The sequence below is a fragment of the Echiichthys vipera genome (assembly GCF_963691815.1).
Source record: "Echiichthys vipera genome assembly, chromosome: 3".
Lineage (NCBI taxonomy): Eukaryota > Metazoa > Chordata > Actinopteri > Perciformes > Trachinidae > Echiichthys > Echiichthys vipera.
In genome coordinates this window covers 16140521-16164659 of record NC_139828.1, presented here as the reverse complement: position 1 = coordinate 16164659, position 24139 = coordinate 16140521, and the positions used below count along the sequence as shown (strand labels likewise).

At 37.7% G+C, this 24139-nt stretch overlaps 1 protein-coding gene across 3 annotated transcripts; it reads right to left on the bottom strand.

Moving 5' to 3' along the window:
• Window positions 1-96: 96 nt before the first annotated feature.
• prkacba (protein kinase, cAMP-dependent, catalytic, beta a) lies at window positions 97-14055 on the bottom strand. 3 transcript variants are annotated; one of them, XM_083940605.1, is made up of 10 exons: window positions 13751-14055; window positions 9981-10042; window positions 9466-9594; window positions 7399-7497; window positions 6763-6845; window positions 6378-6504; window positions 5955-6050; window positions 5497-5619; window positions 5198-5362; window positions 97-3507 (listed from the first exon to the last, which is right to left on the bottom strand). In XM_083940605.1, exons 1-10 carry the CDS (start codon window positions 13794-13796, stop codon window positions 3382-3384), a joined length of 1056 nt encoding a protein of 351 aa, XP_083796731.1. In that variant the 5' UTR covers window positions 13797-14055; the 3' UTR covers window positions 97-3381. The 3 variants fall into 3 exon arrangements, with proteins under 3 accessions (XP_083796731.1, XP_083796730.1, XP_083796732.1); XM_083940604.1 differs by lacking the exon at window positions 13751-14055 and adding an exon at window positions 11655-11911; XM_083940606.1 differs by lacking the exon at window positions 13751-14055 and adding an exon at window positions 11147-11481.
• Window positions 14056-24139: the final 10084 nt, after the last annotated feature.

Here is a 24139-nt window from a genome sequence, read left to right as displayed (position 1 = left end):
ACTGCAGTTACCACATACGGCAATATTTCTCCTCACATTGAATAACAACAATGACAGTTTTTAATAAAAAGATTTTATTATAGTGACATATCCTTTGTTACATAAAATCTGCTACAGCAAAGTATATCCCCGCCCCCCTCGCAAACACAAGTAAATATGGGTGGGAAAACGTGTGTGTCAGCCTCCTAAATGATGTGCAAAAATATCCCACAAACTAAATACAGACACATTTCGGCATATTGATCCCATACTGGCATGTGTGACTAGCTACAAATAACTCAAACTGATTTCCTTCAGTCAGGAGGAGTGTGAAGTGACTCAGGGAAAAGTGTCATCATTTACATCAAATATGAGAAACATTATTACACACATGGGGGGGGGATTAATGACACATAAGAAGAGCTGTGGATTACCTACACATTTTACGGGAAGATTTACACACAGGCAGTTTGGATTGAAACATGCTGAATTCCCAGGTGTAGTTTTCAAAAAAGTTTGTCCAAATAAAAAATGTCATCGATTCTGCACTTACATTCCGCTCACCCTTCAAACTGAAATAAATAATGTCGGATCACATTACAAAAAAGTTAATTTCCTAAGTTAAGAAATAAAACAAAAAAGGTTAAGAAAATAAGTTAATTAAATGGCTACAATTTTAAATAGGCATGAGAGGCATCAATGTGTATTTACTGTGGAAATATTTTAATTTCTAGGTTTTATTTTCAACAAGGGCAAATGAAAAAAGTGGTACAAATAAATAATCCAATATATTCACTGTTTATCACAACACTTTTGTGAATAAAACAGTTGGAGTCTCCTTATATATACTGTGAACTATTGAAGTTTAAACATTTAAAATTGATTTTGAATTAGACATCTCTAATATAAATAAAAACAGCATATGAACCAGTTGTCCCTTTTCTAAATGAAATCAGGGCTAAATAAAAATGTCACGTCATGTGCTCAATATATGAAAAAAAGTTCAAATTCAGGCATAGCCAATATCAATATACAGTACATCAGTACCTTAAAAAAAGCATTCAGTCCCCAAACCTCTTTCACATTTGGTTGTCTAAGATTGTTGAACTTGATTAAATTGCATTGTTCTCATCTACAAACATTTGAGCACCATGTCAAATAATGATCAAAACTTCAGAACACTTAAAAAGATGCTGAATTGAAAGACATTGTCAACAATGCATTTTTGTCTCCAACAAGATGTGAAATGTAAAACTTTGATTTCCCCACGACCCTGAGTGTCCGACCTGCGGAAATGACCACAAACTCAGACCTCCCTGTGGACGGCAGAGACAAACTTGCCTCTAGGGAACCAAATGATCACAGACATCACCGATCGTCTGACATTTGGAAGTTCAACAAGTGGACACCTTGGCCTTGTAGGTATTGGACCTTTGGCATACAGATTCTGTGATCACCTGTAAAATGTCAACCTGTCACGAAGGTGAGGAGTTTGCGGAGACAGGGACTACATTTCAGCAGCAAGGACAGGCAATGTGTCAGAATTCATGGTAAATTAATGATGCTCAGTCTAGAAAAATCCCTCATAAAACCTATATTTCTCTTGAGCAGATGAAATATGTATTAAATATGTGTAGACAATAACTTAACAGGAGTGATTTACAATGGAAAAATATAATGTTCTTCAAAAGTCAGATTCTTGACTTATTCCCTTTGAAAATCTGTAACACCAAAACATTTTTGACCGTTGACATTCTCTAACTGACCTGACTCAGCCTGAGCAATGTGGAGAGGAAGAATGAGCAAATATTGCTCCATCACAGTGTACAAATTGGTTAAAAATGATGCAAATAGACTACAAGCTATAGTTGAGGTAAGTATATATGTTTCAACCAAGTGGTGACCAAGATGAATGAATACATTAAGGTTATGATATTTCAGTTTTCTGTTATTATTCCATGGTTAATGGTTAAGTTTTGCTTTCGTGGGATTATGCAAAGGAATATGTCACTTAGATAAAAGATGCCTGTCTAATGTATCAATGTCCCAGGCTGTGAAACAATGAAAGGTAACAAAACAACACCAACAACACCACCACCAACAACAACAACAAAAAGATGGGAACACTTTCGGGGCACTATTAGCTTGATGTGACACAGCTGTACAAACATAACAAACTTTCAAAAGTCAAAAGAAAAATAAAACAAATATGGCAGTTACACAATGTCTTCCAAGTGCTCTGCTGAAGCACAGTTTAAAAACAAAATTGAAATGCAACCCTAAATGGACAAAATATGTCCATGTGACCAACACTGCTTTGCATCCACAACATACTACACACACAACGTAAGAAAATCTAACAATCTGACCTTTCAGCTATTGAAAAATGCCATGTCAATGCACCTCATACATTTCTGGACATACCAAAGACAGATGACCTGTTGTGTGGAGTGATGTACTCAGTTTTCCTTCCTTTTGAAACAGAGTTGTACCTGAAAAATATATCGTCCTGTTCCTTTCCTTTCATTTAATACCACACGTAGTCCAAGGTGTGACCAGATATGGATAAAACAATGCTACAGTTGAGTTAATACAGCACTGACAAGTTTCTGCTCCACAATAACACTTGTCACTGTTAATCCATCTCTTCAAGAACCGAATGCCTGAGTGCTAAATCTCAGAAACTTCAAGAAGTCATCAGTGTTGCGTTTCCTTCACTAAACACAAGTGCCTTTGTTTGAATTTGGTCATGCTTTAACAATACAAAGTGTTTGAAAATCTAAATGTCTCATATATGTATATTTCTATATGCACAAATACACGGTTCTAGGCCTTAAGGACACCATAATGATGATAATGGTAAATGTCGAAGTGTTCATGATTAATGAAGAATAAACAGAACCCTAAAACACACTCAGGCATGTTAACAGACAACAGATAACGGGCAAAACTGCCAGAAAAATCCCTTCTATTTTCCCAAAGCATAAATCACAATATGTGCAATACCAGCTTATACAATCAATCACTCTTTGTGCCATTTGAAAATGGGCATAATATTTCTTTTCATGTTGCTTTTCAAATCAGTATTTGAATTGAAATAAGGAGAAGGGGGGCTATTCAAAAGTGGCAAACATAAAAAAAAAAAAAAGAAAAAAGACAAAAGATGAGAACGTGGTCTAGTATTTTTGTGTTGCAGCACGATGGGTGTCTGCATAATGTGCCTGTGTATAGATTAGTGCTAACTGCACGCAGGATCATGGCAAAAAGGACCTCATTTAGCTGTGTGGAATGAAGGAATGAGGCATTTGTTTTGAACATGTGACGGCCTCAGTTTCACCTTACCCTCAGGAGAGTGCAAATATCCCAAAACATGTGAGCCCTGATGGGACTCTTGCCCACTCACTAGAACTCAGCAAACTCTTTTGCACACTTTTCTGTTTGTGAGACACGGATCTCCTCCTCTTCGTAGTCGTCAAAGTTGCTCGTGTCTCCTGGTCCTCTGCACTTTGGCAGGAAGGGAGCTTCAACCTAAGAATGCAGAAGAAAGAAGGAAGTTATTGTTTTCTGATTACAAATTCAAACATGCCAAAGAATGGTTGGTGTTTATATATGTTAATTCTGTTCTATTTAAATACTATTTATATACTACTAATCGTCCAATATGGCAGATATCTAAAACTCAGGATGCTCTGATCAATTGATGGCAGAATGATATTTACTAATGTCTTAATTGTTAAAGACCTATTTTGCTGATTCTTATTTACTGTCATATATATATATAATGTTGTACAATGTCGGATGTTCATATTTAATGTGGCCAAAGCGTCAAATAATGAGGTAAAGTATGTAAACAAACATAATCCCTGTGAACAAAAACCTCAGTTTTAACAGTTCTGAACACTCTTTCCGACTGTTTTTTTTTTTTTACGTTTGAAAGATTTCTTTATATGGTCATCTGCTCCAGGCAGGTTTGTTACTGCAGTGTTAACATTTTAAATATGCTGCTACATGAATCTACATGCCAACGTCTGAGAAACGTGTAACTTTGGTTACGGAATACATTCCTACTGGAACACGTTTGATGATGTAGTTTTTGGTTAAGAAGATTTTATAGATGATTTCTGACGACAGAAAGTTAGAGAGACGGCGAGGGCATAGATGCGGAAAACCAGGAAATACTGACCAATCAGCACGGACTGGGCTTTTTCAGGAGAGGCTTAAGGAGACAGGCGCTAAAAGGAGCGTTTCAGACAGAGGGTGAATACAGGCTGAACATTAAAGCATGTTGACATGTTCTAGTAGAAACCCAAATTACAAGTATGAAATCATCAGAAAATACATAAAGCGAATAATGTTTTCACTGCATGATTGATAAAGGCTGCTAACAGAGAATGTGTCTTTAATGGGGGTGGAAAACATTGGGTGCCTCACGATTTGTTTCTCGATTCAAAATCAATTTTTGAATTTGTACATGCTTAAGGATCTACTCCAGTCCTAATTATGGCATGAAAACATTAGATTAAATTAGATTAATGTAAACACACAGAATCTTGGCCCCTTCCCAAAAGAATTGTACAAAAGTAATACTGAAAAACTGGTATTTTGCCTGTAGTTTTTTATAAAATATAATGTTTTAGTGTAATTAAGTGAATTTAGTGAAATTCCACAGTGAAAAGTTATGCGAATATTATGCAATTAATCATGCTTTTATATTTTGGTATTTGGGCCTGGTTGTGAAACACTTTATCCTGAAAACTGAAAACGGGACGTGGACACAACAAAAATATTTTGGACACAATTTGACTTGCATAAGTTAAAACTTCATCTCCTCTTAACAGGTAACAGTTTTATACTGTAGAGTGAGGCAGAATGACTTTTAAGTGTTTACCTTCATGTCAGCTCCTCTGAGACGATTCAATGCATTTACCATAATTGTCAGAATACGGGCGCACTGCAAATATAGGGCCGGGGAAGCGAATGACGGGCGGCCTGGCAGTGACAATCTTAGAAAATCGATTTGAATCGATTTTTTTGCCCACCGCTAGTCTTTAACCCAACACAAATTTATGAAAAAAGGGGCACACCTTACCATCACCTCATGACAGAGACACCATTACTTGATTATTTTACTAAATTTACTAAAGAACTAAAAAATGGTCAGTAATATTTATGTCATTACATGTTTCAGGATTCAGAACGAATTGTAAACAATAAATACCTTTCTCTCGTAGATGGCAATCCAGTCTGTTGTGGAGAACCACTTGTGATTTTTTATGTCATTCACACCATTCTTCAAGTTGCCAAATCTCTTTGTCAGGTCTACCTGGAGCAGGTTTCTCAGCAGATCCTTCAGGTCGGAGCTAAAGTGAGAGGGAAATCGTACCTACAGGAGTGTAAAAAGAAGAGAACTCTTGATTACCAAGAAACACTGGAAAAACAAAGCCAAGTTGATGCTTGTGGTTGAAAGGCAAGCAGAGAAATGGCACACAGACTTTGCATGTGACTATCTCTGCATACCTTGCCGGACACAATCTTTTCGTAGATCTGGATAGGCTGATCAGCAAAAAAGGGAGGGTAACCAGCAGCCATTTCATAGATGAGAACTCCAAGTGCCCACCAGTCCACAGCTTTGTTGTAGCCCTGGAAGAGTCAGAAATAGAATTATATCTTTGAGATATCTTCTCTGGTGGTGAAAGGCATTTCCATATCCTTTGTAGCGAGTCAACTCTTTTTTGAGGCAAACCCCCCCCCCCCCCTCCTAAAAAAAAACCCCACCTCAACAAGCATTAAAATACAGCATACTGTACACACATACAGCTTTTCTAATGCAATACTACTACATTTGCATAAAATATGTTGATAGAAACAGCTATTGTTATCCTTTCCTTTGAAATCCATTGTGCTTTAGCTACTGTTTGAATAGTTTCTAACTGTACTATCATAACATGTTTGCGGACTGGGTATAAAGGGGTCACCTTGCTGAGGATGATCTCTGGAGCCAGGTACTCAGGAGTTCCACACAATGTCCAGGTCCTGCCTTTTACTCTTTTGGCAAAGCCAAAGTCTGTGACCTGAAGAATAGGAGCATGATAAGAGAAGTAAGAAGTAAGTGATGTATCACACTTCAGCTATCAAGAAGACTGCATCTGTTTGTCAGTTTAAAGAAAAGAAAAAGAATCAAACTAAGATCAAACTGATGTGTTAATTTTCCATTTTTGTCTTTACATTCACAAACAGTAGGTCCACATACTCTTTCTTGGTTCTTTTCAACTAACAGCTGTTGAGGTTTTAATTTCCTTCTCAGTTACAACTAAGAATTGACAGAAATAACTTGTTGATGACTGATAATTTTGCCTTCAGATTACTTTTCTATTATAAACTTTACACAAACGGTGTACCTGGATATACCCATGTTGATCTATGAGCAGGTTTTCAGGCTTCAGGTCTCTGTAGATGAGGTCTAAGGAGTGAAGGTACTCAAAGGTGAGTACGATCTGAGCTGCATAAAATCGTGCATGGTTTTCACTGAAAGAAGAAAGGGTGGACAATCACATATTAGTGCAACTTCTGAGGGAAGGAGCGAACGCAATCAATTATTGTATAGCCACCTCAAAACGACATCTGTGTCAGGTACTCCATTCATGATGTTGTCAGAGCACAGAGAGCAAAGTGAAAACTTTCCAATTTTGTTCAACTACAAGTGGCTGATAAAGCTCTCCGAAGAAAATTTAAATATTTAAAATGACAATAAATAAAATTAAATGATTAAAATGTATGCTATACCTGAACCTTCCAATACGTCTGAGGTGAGAGAACATCTCTCCACCGGGCACATATTCCATTACCATGTAGAGGTTTGAGTTGTCCTGTTAATCAAAACAAGAAACCTTTAAGCAGCCGGTATAACAACTGATCACACGTTATACTAGCAGGGAAGAAAGTGCAGACCTCCGGCAAGGTATGGCCAATACCAATGTCAATGCAGTATGAATTTTCCCACTTGGGAACTAATTTTCCTGATTATTCCGACACCATTAATGCCCCTTAACAAAACTGAAAAATATGTGAGTATCCGCCCTGTGATCTAGATCTTCTCCAAAATTGAATTAGTTCTTCATTGGCCCATGCTACATCATTCTACCAAGTTTCATGAAAACTGGGCCAGTAGTTTTTCCGTAATCTTGCGGAGACACAAACAGACAAACCGAGCTGACAAGTGACCTCCAGGAAGGGAAATAAAACACCAAAATCATTTAAAATTATGGAACATAATGGAAGTGTCCACTCTGTTTAGTTAATTTTATCATAAACATGTAGTTAGTTGGCTGGTTATTTTGACACTGTACCAAGTGTAGCACTGTGACACTGGTAATGTTGGAACCATGTAGTTGGTTGCAAGAGGTGGTTGCCAGCGTGTACCTTGAAAGCGTACTCCAATCTGACGAGGAAGGGGAAAGAGACCGCTTGTAGTATTCTCTTTTCATTTAGTGTGTGTTCTATCTGCTTCAACTTCACCACCTGAAAGAACAACACACAATAAACCGTAATTACTAAGAGTATATTAAGCATAGCATGGTCTTAGCAATTGATTGTTACATATAATTTTCCCAATTCAACGTAAAGCAAAGCTGCAAATACACTGAAACATTTTTCCATGATTTCTGAGAGCCATGTTCGATTAAAAGATCAATGCATACAGACAAGTTTCGCATGCAATTCTAACTGATCACTTTTCAAAGCAAAGCATCATTTATTCATTTTTTACATCTTTTTACATGAGTTGTGTCTATTCTCCTCTCCAGTCAGCTGCTGGCTTCCATTAATTTCAGTAAGGTGTGAAAAGCAACTCGTGTAGACTTAAAACTTGATCCATCAAAGTTGACATCATGTTATGTTTTATTTTTGTTTGTTGCATGGTTGAAAGTGCAACTATCATCTGCCACAGTCTGGTGCATTCTAGTTGGTGGGAAGCTTGGACATACGTAACTTGAAAGTTAGGTGATCAACGCCATTGTGTGCATAACTCATATTGTCAGAAAATCAAAGTCAGAAGACTAACAATAAGTAAATAGCAGACACCACAGAAAGATATGTCCTAATTTGATAGGTTCATGGTTTAAAAAGACTGTCAAGACATTAACTCAATCCACACTTTTAACTTCATCACTACACAATGATATGACATCTGGCCAGAACAGTTGCTGTGATGAATTTGCTTAAAAATGATACCGAGCTGCTAGAGACCTCTACACACATCAGACTGCTCGGTTCTAAATCAACATTTCTCAATTCTTGGCTGAGATGGACGACACAGTGCTACAGTGTTTCAGTGTTTACACTGTATAAAATAGCATAGCTGCAAGCGGACTTCTTTTGCTCAGAACACCGAGATGAATTTTAGCCTGCATGCATTTTATCAGTCTAACCTTGTTTAAACAGAGCAGTTTATATTGGTAGCAAAAGCAACAAGTTAAGAGGACTGTTGAGTTGCTCCTGCAGTTCCCTGCTGTACTCCCAGCCCCAGTATGAGAAGAGGAGAGAAACACGACACTGTGCTGCAACACGTTTCTTTTGGTTTACATAAAGGCATTACTTATTAAAGATTCGGTTATTCTACAATTTTGGAAATTTAATTTGAATTCTTAGTGAGCTCTGAGTTTTTTAGATGTACTTTACTAGAAAAAAACGAATAAACAACTTAATAGTCAGAACTGTTTGTTTTTGCTGTGTTAACAATAGTGATCTCAGCTAGCTATGAAATAGATTAAATCATCCATATTTTCACACTACATTTGTCCAGACTTTCTTACCCTCCGGAGTGCACAGACTACAGGTTAAAATAAAACCATGTAAAATGATCAGCTATCGTATCGCTATCAGTCATGAGAAGCAGGTAATTATCAGAACTATCTGCTGAAAAAAATCTAAATCCATACCGTGATTAGCAGTAGCAAGTGGGACAAAAGTAAAAACACAGAAACACCCATGTGATGGATTAATGAATGTAGAAAAATGCATGTAGAAAAACAGAAGAGGCTAAGTGAGCACTGAGCAGACGTACACGGTAATAAGGAAGTTGTTCAGCAGTACAGCTGAAACAGAAAGTCAGGTTTAAGCCAACTGTGTGAAATTCAAGAGGACAGTGTAAGGCTACATGAGAAAGGCACTGAGGACACGCTAACCTCCTCCTCACACTCTCAAATCAGCATCTAAAGATCGAAACTCTAATGTGAAGCGCCTCTGAGGTTTTCATAAATAACATGCAGGCAGTGCACGGGAGGAAGCGTTCCATTTCCTTTTTTGAGATACACAGCATTTATGTAGTTACAGCATTTGTCAAGCATGCAGGAGTTTGCTTTTCATCGACTACCCTAGGTTATGACACTAGCTCTTATGAGATGGGTAAAAGTTTTCTTTAAAGCCTGTGAATGTTCTCATTTGTCCAGGTCATCGCAATTTCAGTTTTCTTTAAAGCCATACACTTACTTTTTGTTTGTCCAAGATCTTCATGGCATAGAACTGATTTGTTTCTTTATGTTTGACAAGCATAACTCTCCCAAACGAGCCGGTGCCCAGCGTCTTGAACCTTTCAAAGTCATCCAGGCCAGTTGTGCTCTGAGGAAACATAATCAGTGTGGAAGTAAAGTCAGCAAACTGATTATTGAAAGATATAATACTAATATTGCTTAATTTCTGCTTGAAATTTGAGTTTGGTGTAATTACAGCCCTTAGATAGATGCATCTGGTATGATAGTTTGTCTCAAAAACACATAAGCTGGGTGGAGGTATTTTTTTATATAATAAAGGCCTCTTAGTGTCACAGTACCATTATGCAATCAGCTAGTGCTCAAGTCAACAAGATCTGAGCCAGGAAGTGGCTAGATGCTATCAAACTAAATGCCTATCCATAATTTTGCCTCTTGAATAACAGAAGAGTCCAGTGAATTAGGAGAAATTAAAGTTTGAAGTCTATAAAGTGAAGTACTCACAGGGGAACTTACCTGTGGTGGACACTCCCATTTTCTTAAAAAATCTTCTTTGGCTTTAGCTAAGAACTCTTTCACTATAAAGAGAGACAGAATTGTTATTTAACAATAAGCATGCTGGTACTCACACAAAGTAAGTTAACATGTTGAGGGAATTAACAATCTGGAGCGATTTAACACATTTCGGGGAAAATAAACAAAGGCGGTTCACATGTTCAGGGAAACATATGCATTTTAAGGACAGGCAAATGTCAAGTACTGGGGATGCAGGACTATACTTGACAAACCAGCAAAAGACGCCCCCCTTAAAACAAATTAAAAACCACATGTGTAAGCGGAAAATTGTGATTAATAAAGTGATGCAAAGAGCTCTTGTGAACTTAAGTGGCCAATTCAAAGACGAGCTATTGTGCATCCCTTTCAGGAGTAGGTGGTAGTAAAGGGGGGAGGCAGTAATATTGGGCAGAGAAAAAAAATGCAATAAGGCTACAGTGCAGGCATTAGAAAGACAGTGCATTGTGAAAGTCACAGCAGACATGAGATGTTCAAAGTCACAGAGTCATGGCAGCTATCTTGAGTCTAGTTGGTGGTGTACTTGGTATGCAGTTGCTGATTTTAATGAATACCTGGCACTGAAAGACTATGTGGAAGCTGTATGTTAACAGACTATCCTAATCAAATCTCAGTCTTAGTAATACTTAGATTCAGCATCATACAAGCCTGGTAGGCCTAAACTGCACCATTAACTTTCACTCTGTGACTTAGGACAGCTCATGGAAAAATGAGCATACCAAAAGTCTCTACAGTTCACCAAGGGTTTGCAGGAACATTCACCCACATGGATGGAAATGATGGAGAAGAAAAAGAGAGGAAGAAACATTTATGAAGTGCTACAAACAAGAACATTTGAGATTCAAGTGGATTAAATGCAACACACAACAAAAAGACACTGAAGAAGACAACGTAAGGCATCCCTACCTCCTGAGAGACGTTAAATCTGATTCAAATATTAAACATCAAAACAACACAATTATTTGGGTTGGAAGTAGTATTTCTTTAATTGACTATGAAAACTGTAGCTTACACCATTCGTCAAGTGTTATAATCTCTTTACAATTAAGCAATATTTCTGTTTGCATGGGTTTTGAATCTTCGCAGAGTTTTCAATATTTAAACCTTACTTTCTTATTCTAACCAGTATTGGAGGAGGCTTTCACTATCCTGCAGTGAAATAAAATAGTGTTAAACTACAAACATCTGTCATGAAGACTATTAACAAAACAAAAGTCATTGACATTGACACAAGACATTGTAAAAAGCACACATAAAACATATTTCATACTTGCAAAACAGTACACAAACATGACAAGACAGAGATATTAAGAGGATGCAAGCGACTGACGCAAGGCAAATGGCCAATTTTTTCTTTTTTTTACGGATGTCTCTGTTGGTGAAGTTTTAAGCCCTAAAAAACTCATAACCAACCATATACTCTGAAAAAAATACATATCAAACTTAAAGGCTTTATCAAACCTATCAAAATACATGTACAATATAGACTACTAGGCAACTTCTAAATCAGGTTTTCCTACAAACAAGAACTCTAAACCCAAGCTGAGACATGTCCTGCTCAAAGCTGCAGAAGGCGGAGGACACATTTTCAGAGTGAAAGCAACGCACTGAACTTACTGAACTTATCCCACATGATGGCGAATTCAGAGATATGAGGCACCTCACTCTCTTGTCCTCGCTGATCTTGGCTACTCTTACGACATCTATGAAAGAGGCGGCTGGCGAAGGACTGGTCCTTTCCCTGGGCCATTTTGAGACAACTCTCTTGACAGGTGAGTAAAAATGCTCACAGGCAAACTAACCGCGTTCAGACTGAAGACCAGTGACTGATATGAACTTCCTGTAAGCAGCCAAGTGTGCTGCAATGCTTGGCTAACCACATAAAGTTAAGCTTCCTGTTCAAGTACTCTGCTTCAGTTTTAACGGCCAACTGCATGTCTAGTCTAGTTTTTTCATGTGGTGTGGAAGACGCTTACTATTGGTCTAAAAATACAAATGGTGACGTTTGGACTAAGGGATACAAAGAAAGAAAAGCTCACAAAAAGGCCAGCCTCATCAAGGTGATGTCAAAAACACTGCACAGCTGCGGTGCATTCAGAGTGCTGATAAGGAAACTGTATGCCTGTAACCACCACTGACTGGCTTTAGAGTAAGTTATCTCCAGGTTATCGTGCTCTCTGGTGGTAAAATGTAACAATGCAGTTCTACAAAGAGTTCCCCCTTATCCTTAAAGTCAACCTAATGAACTGACCTTGATGCTGCATAGTACCAGAAATGTGTTGGTTTTTTTTTTTTTTTTTGGAGTCACACCTGAAGACCCCATAATTAATTACCTAATGAAAACAGAAATCTAAATGACACCAGCAATGCATTTTTGTTGCATTGTGTCATTGTACAAAACCCTCAACCCCTCCCCACAGAAACTACAGGTGGCTTGAGTCACAAAGCAGTGAGACTGTATGGACTACTGCCAATCAGGAAGCAGGTCAAGATCAGTGCTTTCCCCTCTCCATGCAGACAGTTTAGTGGATTACTTTGGTCATTACTGACAAATGCAAACTAAACACAACAAGAGTGATTGATGGTGCACTTCAGATGGCAAAATTGCTATTCAACAGGTGCATTTAGACTAGGATGGGAGCAACCTTGCCTTGATGTTATAGCATCAACACAACAGGTTAATGTCACTCTAGGAAAGCAGTGATCAAGGCATAACATTTTCATTTACAGTAAACTTGTTGACAGCTGACTTGACAGCCAGTGTTAACCAGGTTCAATAGAAAATGTTGCAAGCCGCATTTCAGGCCTAGACACAAAAACACTTAACTATCATCATTAGCATGGTTTAACCACATCAAGCAGCCATCTGGTCAACTTGTCTGTTAGTTGTTACCATGTACCTGTTGTTGGCAGTGACTAGGCCTTGTACTGCAGCTTTTAGTAGAAACCAATGTTTGCTGATGTTATCTGGCTAAAGGCAGCTGGTATTAGGTTGGGACAATTAAACATGGCACCTTGATAACTTTAGTTGTTAGTTACAGTGTGAACAATAAGAAAAAACTTTCAATACAAGTCAAGGATCTCTCTGCATTCAGTGCTGTGGGGAAACCTACAACAGAATGGCAATGACCTCACTGTCATCTGCTCATATGTCACTTTCAATAATTAGCCAGCTGCATCATCAGAATCAGCATTAATGGTCAAGTAAGTTTGAACAAGTCACATACAAAGAATTTGACTCTTGGCTTTTTGTCACTCTCAATTTAAATACACAGAAATAGACACACAGCTAAAAACAAAGACAACAAAAATATACAAAGGCAAACATAAACATTGAACTACTATGTACACATATATACATATATATAGGTGTATACATTAAAAAGCACAGGACAATGAAAGTGTAACATGATAATGGTGCAGAGTGCAAATGGTGCTGTAATAAATATGGGATTACTGATGTTACAGGTTGCATCAAGTGAGAAAAGCAAATAAGACACCATTACATAGAGCTAACTTACAGAAGTGCACCTTTGTAAACTGCTCTATACCAAAGATGGTTCTTCTCTGCAGCACATATTCCGTTAACACTGGACAACAGCCGCTAAAGGCTGCTCAACACTGACATTTATAATCAGCAGGCTGACGTTGTACAATAGCTAACATTACATTAGATGGCTAACAGGCTAGCTGTGTGGTTTTCAGGTGCTCACCGCTTTCTTGTTCATTGCCTTTCTTGGCAGTTGCTGTGTTTCCCATCGTAGGAGGACAGGGCGATGCACAGCTGGTCTAGGAGCGATGATGGTGGCGGTAAGCTAACAGGGTCCTCCGTTAGCTAACGTTAGCTAACAAATTTCAGCTTGTGCTAGCTGGTTGGCTAACAACAACAACATCAATGTCTTCTCTTTGTGGACAGAACCTCGACGTGCTCTGCTAACCCGCCCTGTTGGTCTTTATTTACAGTGTCCTATATGTCGTTCAAGTATGCCTCCGCTGGAATGAAAACATGATCCAGACTTTTCACCTCTGCCTGCTGTCGTTTTGTGTTGCGTTCAGGTCATGTAGGAATCTCCAGAGAACAAGACTTGATGGGTGAAATGGTGCCTTCAAGTACCGGTCGGAAATCGTAAAAACTCATACATCACATTCATTTGATTTATTATGCAAAAGTTGTTATATTCATTTTTTCCCACAACTTTATTTAGATATTCCTAAAAACAGCATGTGACACGAACAGTTCGGCATCATGCTTATATTTCATATTTATTTCATATATATTTAAAACCCAATACATTTATTGTATATATATACACACAGTATATATATATATATATATATATATATATATATATATATATATATATATATATATACATATTACTGTATTTATAAGGCAGTCATTTTTCCTTTCCATGAACATTATTTTTTACATTATGATGACATAACATAAGTAAATTTGAGAAGAAAGATCACTTAAATGCACAATAAATATAAGTTATATATATAAAGCACAGGACAATGAAAGTGTAAACATGATTATGGTGCAGAGTGCAAATCGTGCTGTAACAAATATGGGATTATTGTGAGAAAAGTGTATAAGGCACCATTAAATAGAGCTAACTTACAGTAATGCACCTTTGTAAACTGCCCTATATATACTGGAATAAACAAAATATTTATTGTTTATATATATGTATATATATATATATATATATATGTATATATAAGTACAGTATACTGTATTTATATGGCAATCATTTTTCCTTTCAATGAACATTACATTTTTACATTATGATGACATAATATAAGTACATTTAAGAAGAAAGATCACTTGAATACAATATAAATATAAGTATATATGGTGATGTGATAAATATGGTGCAATAATTCACATAAAAAAATACAAAAAACCTGAATTGAAAGGTAGGATATATAATCCCATTTCCTTTAAAAAAAACTTTTCAGCTGTATAAATGACTTTCTTCTTATTAATCATTTGGATAGACTCAAAATAATAATTTTGAAGGGATTAAAGGTTGGCCAAGATTTTGAACATCTGTGAAATTTCTTTGTAGAATTAATAGGTTGACAATCAAGTGTTGTTTGTTAAATTCATTTCACTCCTATTTAGCAATTATTTGCGCAAGGGTAGACACTACAGACAAACATATTTTTGGTAAAAAAAACATCCAAAATATACAAGCGTCTTTAGATTGCAACTGAGTTCACCAAAAGTTAGCATTAGATAATGTCTCATTTGCATATTTAAACATTTCAGATAACTTGTCATACACAAAATAACTGTCTTAATGTCAGTAATCAACTAGGGAAGTGGACACCTCTCAAAAGTATTATTAAAATCAAATATTATTGAGATCTATGACATTAAGATAAAATGTGCAGTGTAACTATACATAGTAGCTATTAAAGAGGCACAAAATGCGGGTCAAATTTTCTAATTCAATTTTTAAGTTGTCATCGATTATGTTTATCCATTCAAATGATTTCAGACTGCAACAAAACGATGGCTTTTCACTTGTTCAGCATAGAAGACACTACGAGTAATAAAGTTTTGGACTTAGTTCATGAGTACTAATAGAGCAAGTTAATACCACAATATCTGCCATAATGGAAATATCCAGCCAACTGTAACAGTTGAGAATTTGGACAAAAAAATAAGGTGATGCAAATCTCTAATTTTGCAGGTGTGAATTATGGTTTCTGTCTTTCACATGAGTCTTTAATGCAGTATTTTTGACAGAACAGTTACAAACAACTTTGTGGACACCGGACATGATGTTATCCTTCAAAGTCAAGAACATGCACACTTTTGACCACCATCGGAAAACACCAGTAGTTCTCCGGTGGGATATGAAAAATCCTCTTGAGTGAATCCTTGTGATGAGAGGCATTAGTCACTTTTCAATAATAGTCTCAGTTTGAGGTAAAATGGTAGGTTAGTAACTGGCAATCAATTTATTTACAATACAAATGCTTTAATACTTGCAACTTTTGAGCATCGATTTTGATTTAATTTAGGCTACATCTGCAAGGCCGCAGGTGATACGGTAGTGGTTTATGGTCATGTTAGCAAACATTTGTTGCATAACTGCCTTGATCTCGCTGGGGTGCTCTTTTGTAGCTGATGTGAGCTCTGATCAACAAAGGGGCACAACACCACTTAATTACCGGAGTGTTGAAATAAATCTGTAGGCCTATATTAATAAATGGCAGAATAAAATAAATGTGAAAAATAAACACAAACACACTACTGAAACAAGCAAAAGTACTGTTATCTATGGGAATGCCAATGATTGCAAAATGTTGATGTTCCCAAACAACCAATCACAAAGCGGAAATAAATGGAAGGAAAAAAGATTAATTCAAATGAAGATGGTAAAAGTAAGGGGTAAATATCTAAACCAATGCTCTGAACTGAGTAAAACCTTGATTTTAGTTCTCCCTTGACTTGATTATTACAGAAACGTTTTGCAATTTGGCATAAACTGATATTTGGAAAATACAACAACAACAACAACTACTACTACTACTACTACTAATAATAATAATAATTATTATAATAACTTTTTTATATAGCACCTTTAAACACAAAAGTTTACAAAGTGCTTTGACGGCAAGAGCAAAGGCAAAAGCACATAGAAATCCATGCAAATATATTGTACATATATGCACATCAACAAGGCAAGATCAAAAAAATAACAGATAAGGCAAAGAGACAATGAAAAATAAAATAAATAAATATAAATAAATAAATAGCTAAATTAAATAAAAAGAGGACGTCACATTGAAGCAAGTCTATGAAAGTGTATTTTAAGAAAGGAAGTCACTGAATCAGCAATCGGCCAAATACACGTGATTCACAAAATATGAGATGGAAAGCGAGAATATATGAGTCTAACACATTTTGGAATATTTCCACCTTTTTAAAGCGATAGATAGAAGTGAATGGCACGTTAATGACCTCTGAGTGGGACGCTCCCAAAATCATCCGCGGGGGTTGTTTTAGCACCATGGTCAGCGACACCGTTGCTAGGTAGCTTCACTGTGTTTGTTGTTGAGGAAGAGCGCCGACACCTGCCTTAAATAATGAAAAAAAAGGCGTACGGAATATACTGTACCTTGCAGATTTGGTAAGACGTTTACTGTCAGTCACAACTAGATAAGGTTTGAAAATAATATGAGCTGATATAATATACAGTACACCAACCGTCACGTTAGTACCACATCGAGAATGCAAACTTCAGCATTTCATTCAGGTCCCCCCCTTTTACAGAACGAATGGTTTAGTCCATGGACTCGCTCCAGCACTCACACAAGAGCACTACAAGATACAGATTTTTTTGTTTGTCAGCCAACGTCAGTTTTCAGTAGTAACACCGTTACACAGCATAAAAACGGGTATATTATTTTCAAAAAACTGTCGGGACTGAAACCCCAGTGTCTCACTTTAACAGCGACTGTCTCCATTTGATGAGACCATCAAAAGAGCTGCACTGGACGGACTAAATAAGGTAACGTTAACAGGCTACTTCTCCATCCTTTGCTAGGTGCTGCGGCTAAGCTAACTGTAGAGTAGCTACAGGGTCATTATGTTTCTTTTGAATTATTATTAGAATTTGTTATATGATTTTTTAAGCTAAATTAAAAATGAAAACGCCCCCCATTACATTGCAGTTAAACATTAACGATGCTGTAACGGATGGCACCAAGTTAATTGTACAGCTACACTGCCAGATTGTGATCCTTCCACCTGACCTGTACAAGTGGCTACTAGCAACCTAACGCTAGCGACCGCTTGCTAGCAACTTATTCATAACAATAATACACCTGCTTGGGCTTTGTAACATTTCATTTGTGAGCTCAACCAATTTTCTGAAATACTCTGGTATATCCAAGATTATGTAGCGAGGTTTAACAAATCCGTTTTGCGCTAATCCTGAAATAAAGATCTGTCAAAGCGGGTTGGCCTTCTATCCCCTCAGTGATCTGGAAGATACCATATATATACTGTGACAAGCACAGGTTCCCTTCGCTGCTCTGTGTAGCTTCTTAGCTCAGGCTAGCTCTGCATGTAAGGCTACCCTAAAGAAATCTGTTTTGCTACGCAACACTATTGCTGACGTGTAGCTTTGGATGCTCACAGCCTGGTGAATTAGGTTACACCAGGGATGTGTTATTTGAAGAGCCATTTGATTTAGTCTGTTCTGTAGTTCAGTGTGCCAGTTAAGAGATCACATGCTGATGGATAAAGCAGGCTGATGATGACCATTCCTAAAAAGAGCAGATGGATTACATAATAATGACAGAGTAACATATGAGTTCTGGATGGCATCCTGCCTTCAGGGCTTATCCCAGGGATAAGGCTATTAAGACGGATATGATACATATAATATTTTATCTTCTTGCAGGCTACAGTTTTCGGATTAATGCAGGATATTCGTTGCAGCACTGCTACTACAATATCTCAGTATATAGACCTGTTTGCTATTTGATACAGGTTTACATTTTCGAATTACATGCCATATGCACAGTTCACATTTGTTTGTGTTACTCAGCAGCTGTGTGACATGTGGTTATGATACACCTGCAAAACATGTAAAGCTAAGAAACAACAGCACAGTGCTTTTGTTCAAAGAATTATGTGCACATTGTTGCAACCATAAGTCATTTGCTCCATTTTGTCTTACAGAAATTAAAGGTAAAGCAGTGTAGTGTAGTTAATATAAATGTTTAATAGCAATTCGAAGGCAGTGTTTGGATTTAACTATGTTGCCTGCATCACTGTAGATTGTATCTGATGAAGTTAAGCTTAGCATTCAGCTGTTTGTTAGTGTATTTCAGTACCCTGTGGGCTGACAGCTCCCACACTTGTTCCTCCTCATATCGGGAAGAAGGCACAAAGCCAGAGTTGGGTCACTGGTTTGAGCTAATTTTAGATCCACTGGCAATTCTAAAACAAATACTTTCCTGTGAGAGTAGTCAGCAAACTCAGCTATCATTGTTCATGGGAGGACAATGTGGTGGTAGGGGCCAAATAGATAATAAAAATATTTTTTTACAAAAGGGATCTTTGAAGTATTCTGCATTTTTTAGGCATTGAAGATGTACACAATAACATTGGGATTTTGCCTAAAGTGTAAGAAAATGTCCAGTGAAAATAATGGTACAACATGTCTCCATTCTTAGCCAGTGTCTCCGCCCTTTTGAATGGTTATACATACCCTGAGGTCCCTGTACTGTTGTAATGGCAAGACGGGGGCATACTACATGTACAGAAAAGAGCTTGTGTCTGCAAATCCTGCTGACATAAGGCTTATTGGTGTTTCCCCAAGCCTCTCTATTGATTCTGTGTTTGACGACTGCTTTCAAGATGTAGCTTCATGTAAGGCAGGGACATCATAAAACAAACCCTCCAGGGAAGTACTGCTGTTTTTTCAAGGGACTTGTGTAATAGGTGTGACACTGCTTTGTCATAAAAAAACATTCTACCTCTTTGATACAGCTTTTCCTTTGGCACATTTCGTGTAAAGCTATTTGTGCTGTCCTTTTGGATTTGCTTTTGATATAAAAGGAAGTACCGTATTTTTGAAGTGCCATTGCCTTATGATAGTGGGATTATATCAGTGTAAAGATGTATTATTTGGTAACGTTTTGAAATATAACTACTTTACCTACGAGAGCGCGAACCATGATGTAAACTAACGTGACACACACATTACAGTAGCAACTTGTGCTGAATGATTAAGAGACAATTCAGCATGACAACACCCTGAAAGACAGACATGCTTTTGTCATGCATTAAGGGCCTGAGAGACAGAGAGTGATGCAGATGAGCAGCATGAAGAGCTGACTCTACAATAAAGCCTTTCTGTGTTGTGTGTGGCAAAGGGGAAGCACATGAGATCAGCATCCACAGGAGTTCAGCTGTGCTCTACTATGGCGGCCCTCTGGCGCACTCTGTTGTTCAAAAATTGTTGCTGCATCAGAGGATTAACACTAGATACTCTACAGTATTTAGTGGAAGGGATTTAGAGAAGATTTAATACTTCACTGAAGGATTTATTGTGATGATGCTAGCAGTAAAATATATTGGCAAGTAATTCTTTCAAAGACTCAACCCATTTTGTGCATGTTCTCATGTATTCCCCACAATCTTACAAAAAGTAACCAAACATTTATAGAAACTACAAAAATAGAAAAAAGGTATAGCAGCTATTATGCTTCTGTACGGTATTGTAAATTATGTCATAAATGTCATTATTTTCATATTAAAAGTGTCTTGAAGTATTGTATCTTTTCTATTTTGTTAGACAGGAAATAAAATTACTGCAGTGATAGGAAGAAAGTCTCTCTTTCAGTCATTGATAACAGTCACTCTAATCTGTTGTTGCTACATTCAAATCCCACTTCTACCATGTGAATGCAAGTAAAACTAGTCCGTCTTGAAGCTGACAACCACCACTGCCTATGAGACAAATGAGAAAAACACGACAAACCCCTCTTTGCTGGGTCATCCATCCATCAGTGTGCTACCAAAGTGCCTTAACTGTGACCTTATATAGTAGTCAGAAAAACAAGCCTAGATAGAAATCAGTGTTGACATTTTACTATAAGAGGTGAAAAAAAAACAATTTAAAAAATGAATTCCTATTGGAAAATGTGCTTTTCTTTCTGTTATCGTAGGGTCCAAGCTTAATGCATAAGTATTATCTGAAACAATGAGGTTAATACCATTAATAATCCTTAATAGTGACACAAACAAAAACATTTAAAAAATATGTTTAATTTAGAATGTCTACTGTTGATGACAATGCTGATATTAAATGTTGATAAAACCCATTGAAATAATTGCTCCTTAAATTATGAAGATTCATAATCCTGCAGTATTGTGGAGAATAATAAGGATTAACATCACAGACCTTGTCTGAGGATTGTGTGTATATTTCAGAGATTACTTACCGTACATTAGATTATGCCTGTGTGTTCTAGTTGTAAAGTGTGTGTGTGTGTGTAGGTGTTAAGTTGCATAATGTGTAGCTGTCAGATCTTCCCTTGTTCCTGAGGGATTATGTGACACCAAGGTCCAGTGCTCCTATAGACACAGTTCCCGTCCTCCTGTAGAGCCAGTACACCTCTGGGAGGTGGGGGCAGGTTGTCAACAGCACAGCTTGCCTCACTTTATCACCCTGACTCTTTGTTGTTGCTCTCCCCCTCAGTGCTGATCTCATTCCAGTCTCTGTCTTCTCCAGGATCAATGTCTTGTGCTTACCACAGGCAGACCAAGAAGCTGTCAGTGAAGACTATTGAGTGATTAAGTAATGTGTTTGGATTGTTTTCCCATTCTAATTTGTCTAGGGGATGCTAATCGAATCGATAGGGTTGCTTTTCTAGTCAGCGTGTGTGCATATCTTGTGATGTGCACATATGTATGCGGACATATACACCTACAGTACAGGTGTATCTGTGTGTGTATGGAGAGTAAACATTGGTAGATAGGAAACTGACTTTTCTGGCATATTCTCGCCACTAGAGGCTACTGTTGATCTCTGTATGAAATGCAGAAGAGACCCCTTAAGCCAGTGTACTGTGGATGGCCTAACTGGTGTATATTACCAATAATTTATAGTTCATGTAGCTATATCTGTTACTATACTTCACAGATTGATACCCTGCATCTTTCTGAGTCACATTTATGATTGCGGCTATTTTTCATAGGCAAAATTACAACTTTGGAATTTGTGATTTATTTTCTATTCAACCACAGGAAGAGGCTGATCAGGAATCTGCCCCTGCATGCATTTGATATCATACGGAAGTAACCATGCCCCCTGACTCCTTAATCCATTAGTATGGATCATTGTTGACTCAAAATTAGAGCCAGACCGATATATAGGTTGGCAGACATTATCGGCCTCAATTGGCCTAAGCCAGACATATCGTTGTTTCTGCTAAATACAGTAGGCTGCCAATGCTAAATGCCTCTGCTTCATGAAGTCACAATTACACGACTGCAGGAATGTCCGCACTCCACTCTACTGAATTTAAATGAACAGTAGTCCACTTCGCTCTCACGGAAGGATATTTTCATACCTGAAAATCAGTGTCCTGGCTGTAAAATCTGCACATTTCTTCACACATCTATGATATTTCACATGCAAGGTCAGGAAGATAGAGGTTATACATGAAACTGATCTCATGACTCTCAGGTAATCCCTTCTTTGTGAAAGTGGTGCTGTTACAACGATCACCGATCTCCCCTATGAATAAATAGATGTCAATGAATATGTTCAAAAGGTTTGTTTTTTGTCAGTCAAGTGTCATTTTATTTACTATTTTCTTTATATTCACTCTGACCGCTGGATGTCACAAGAAGACACAAGTATCTATTGGTGTCAGCTTATATGTATCCTGATATGCGGCGATATGAAAACCTTTACAGAAAAAATAATACATAAAACGATACTTGGGGTGATTAAGTGTCATATAGCTATTTATTTTTATTTATTCTTTATTTAAATGGTCAGCAACTGACTGATACCGAAAATTATGTTTATTTAACTAGTTATTTTAGTTTATTTACAGTATTTTCTTCGTGTTAATTTCTAGAACTAGCTGACAATGAAATACACATAATGTATAATAATGTAATAAACTTTTCTTTAATAAAGTTATTCGAAAGCAGCCTTTTGAGTACCTTTGCAGTTATATCGTTCGAATTATATTGGTGCAAATTCCACATAGAAACAGTCTTTTTTCATTCCAGCTCAAAAATGTACAGCCATACGGATAATCAGTGAATTTTTTACCCATATCGGTAAGGCCCTACTCAAAATTGAGCCACTCCATGCACTATTTAAACTAGACTTGCAAGGATTGCAAGCAGCCGGAGCCATTCTAAGAATGCTGTACATTTGTGGCTTGCCAGTCCAACACTGGACGGAGTAACACTGTTTCATACCCTATGGGCAGTTTGGATTCTCCAGTCCACCTGAACGCTGCTTTGTGTTTGAAAATATGGGTTATTTAGTGCACCTGAACATGAGAACCCACAATGACAAAGGGAGGACATGCAACCCCACTCAAGAAAGACAGGAACTCAAACATAGTCCTCTCTTGCTGTGAGGCAACAGCGCTTACCACTGAGTCACTGCTGCCCTAGCCAGAAAAGAAGATTAAATTTGACAGGGCATCTCAGCAATGGTTGTTTACCTCCAAAAGTGGTTTGAAGACCCACTCTCAGACCACAGCCAAACAATAACAGAATTTGGCTGATGACTGGTGTTAATTTACAACACCACTTCATAGCTTGAAGCATCCTTTTAACAAACCGCTGTAAAGATGCCATCTGTTTGAATGAAGTGACCTCTCAGCCATACAATGAAACCCTGCTGGCACAAGCATCAGAGACTATGAGATTCTGCAAACCCTTTACTTGACAACCACATTAATATTTCAAAATAGGTTCCACGGAATACCAATTAATCCAGCGGACATCACACAGCTTTAGATTATTTCATTAACAGTACTGCAGTGTCACAGCTGTACAGAGCTCTCACTGAACTGTTACGCTCTGTATCAGATTGACTGATGTAGCCTTTGATAGGTGCTGCTGTTGCTGCTGCGTTAGATCAAAAGCATGTCCAATACACTCCAGTCCAGTGAGAGCACACACACAGATCCACAGCGTGCACTGTAGTCACCCTCTGAGCAGTCAGCCTACTGCTACTATTATTCTGCTGCTGTAAAATATATTTTTCCTTCTCTTCCGCAGGCATTTCTATCCATCCCTCTGTCCACCCCTCCCTACCTCTCTTCTCCTGGGGCTGTAAATAAGCTGGGGCTGTGTAGACCCTTGAAAGGCCCTCCCCACTCCCACTTTCTCACCACTGCCACCCCTTATAACTCCCCTGCCCACTCAGACTCTGCTGCTGCTCTTTATGTTGCTGAAAGTCACCAGGGAGATGCTCAGATGATCCATTGGGCCATTCTGAAACACATTGTCCACACAGCCCAAGACAGGAAAGACTAACTACTGCGAGTGTGAGAGAGCCCTTGGAGGGTGCTGTGAGTACCCTGTGAGG

Coding starts and splice junctions, on each gene's coding strand:
- prkacba (XM_083940604.1), bottom strand. CDS start 11,787: ATGGCCCAGGGAAAGGACCAGTCCTTCGCCAGCCGCCTCTTTCATAGA. Junction 6,051..6,377: donor ATCAACATGGGTATATCCAG/GTACACCGTTTG, acceptor CCTATTCTTCAG/GTCACAGACTTTGGCTTTGC. Junction 3,508..5,197: donor TTGCCATCTACGAGAGAAAG/GTATTTATTGTT, acceptor CTGCATTCTTAG/GTTGAAGCTCCCTTCCTGCC.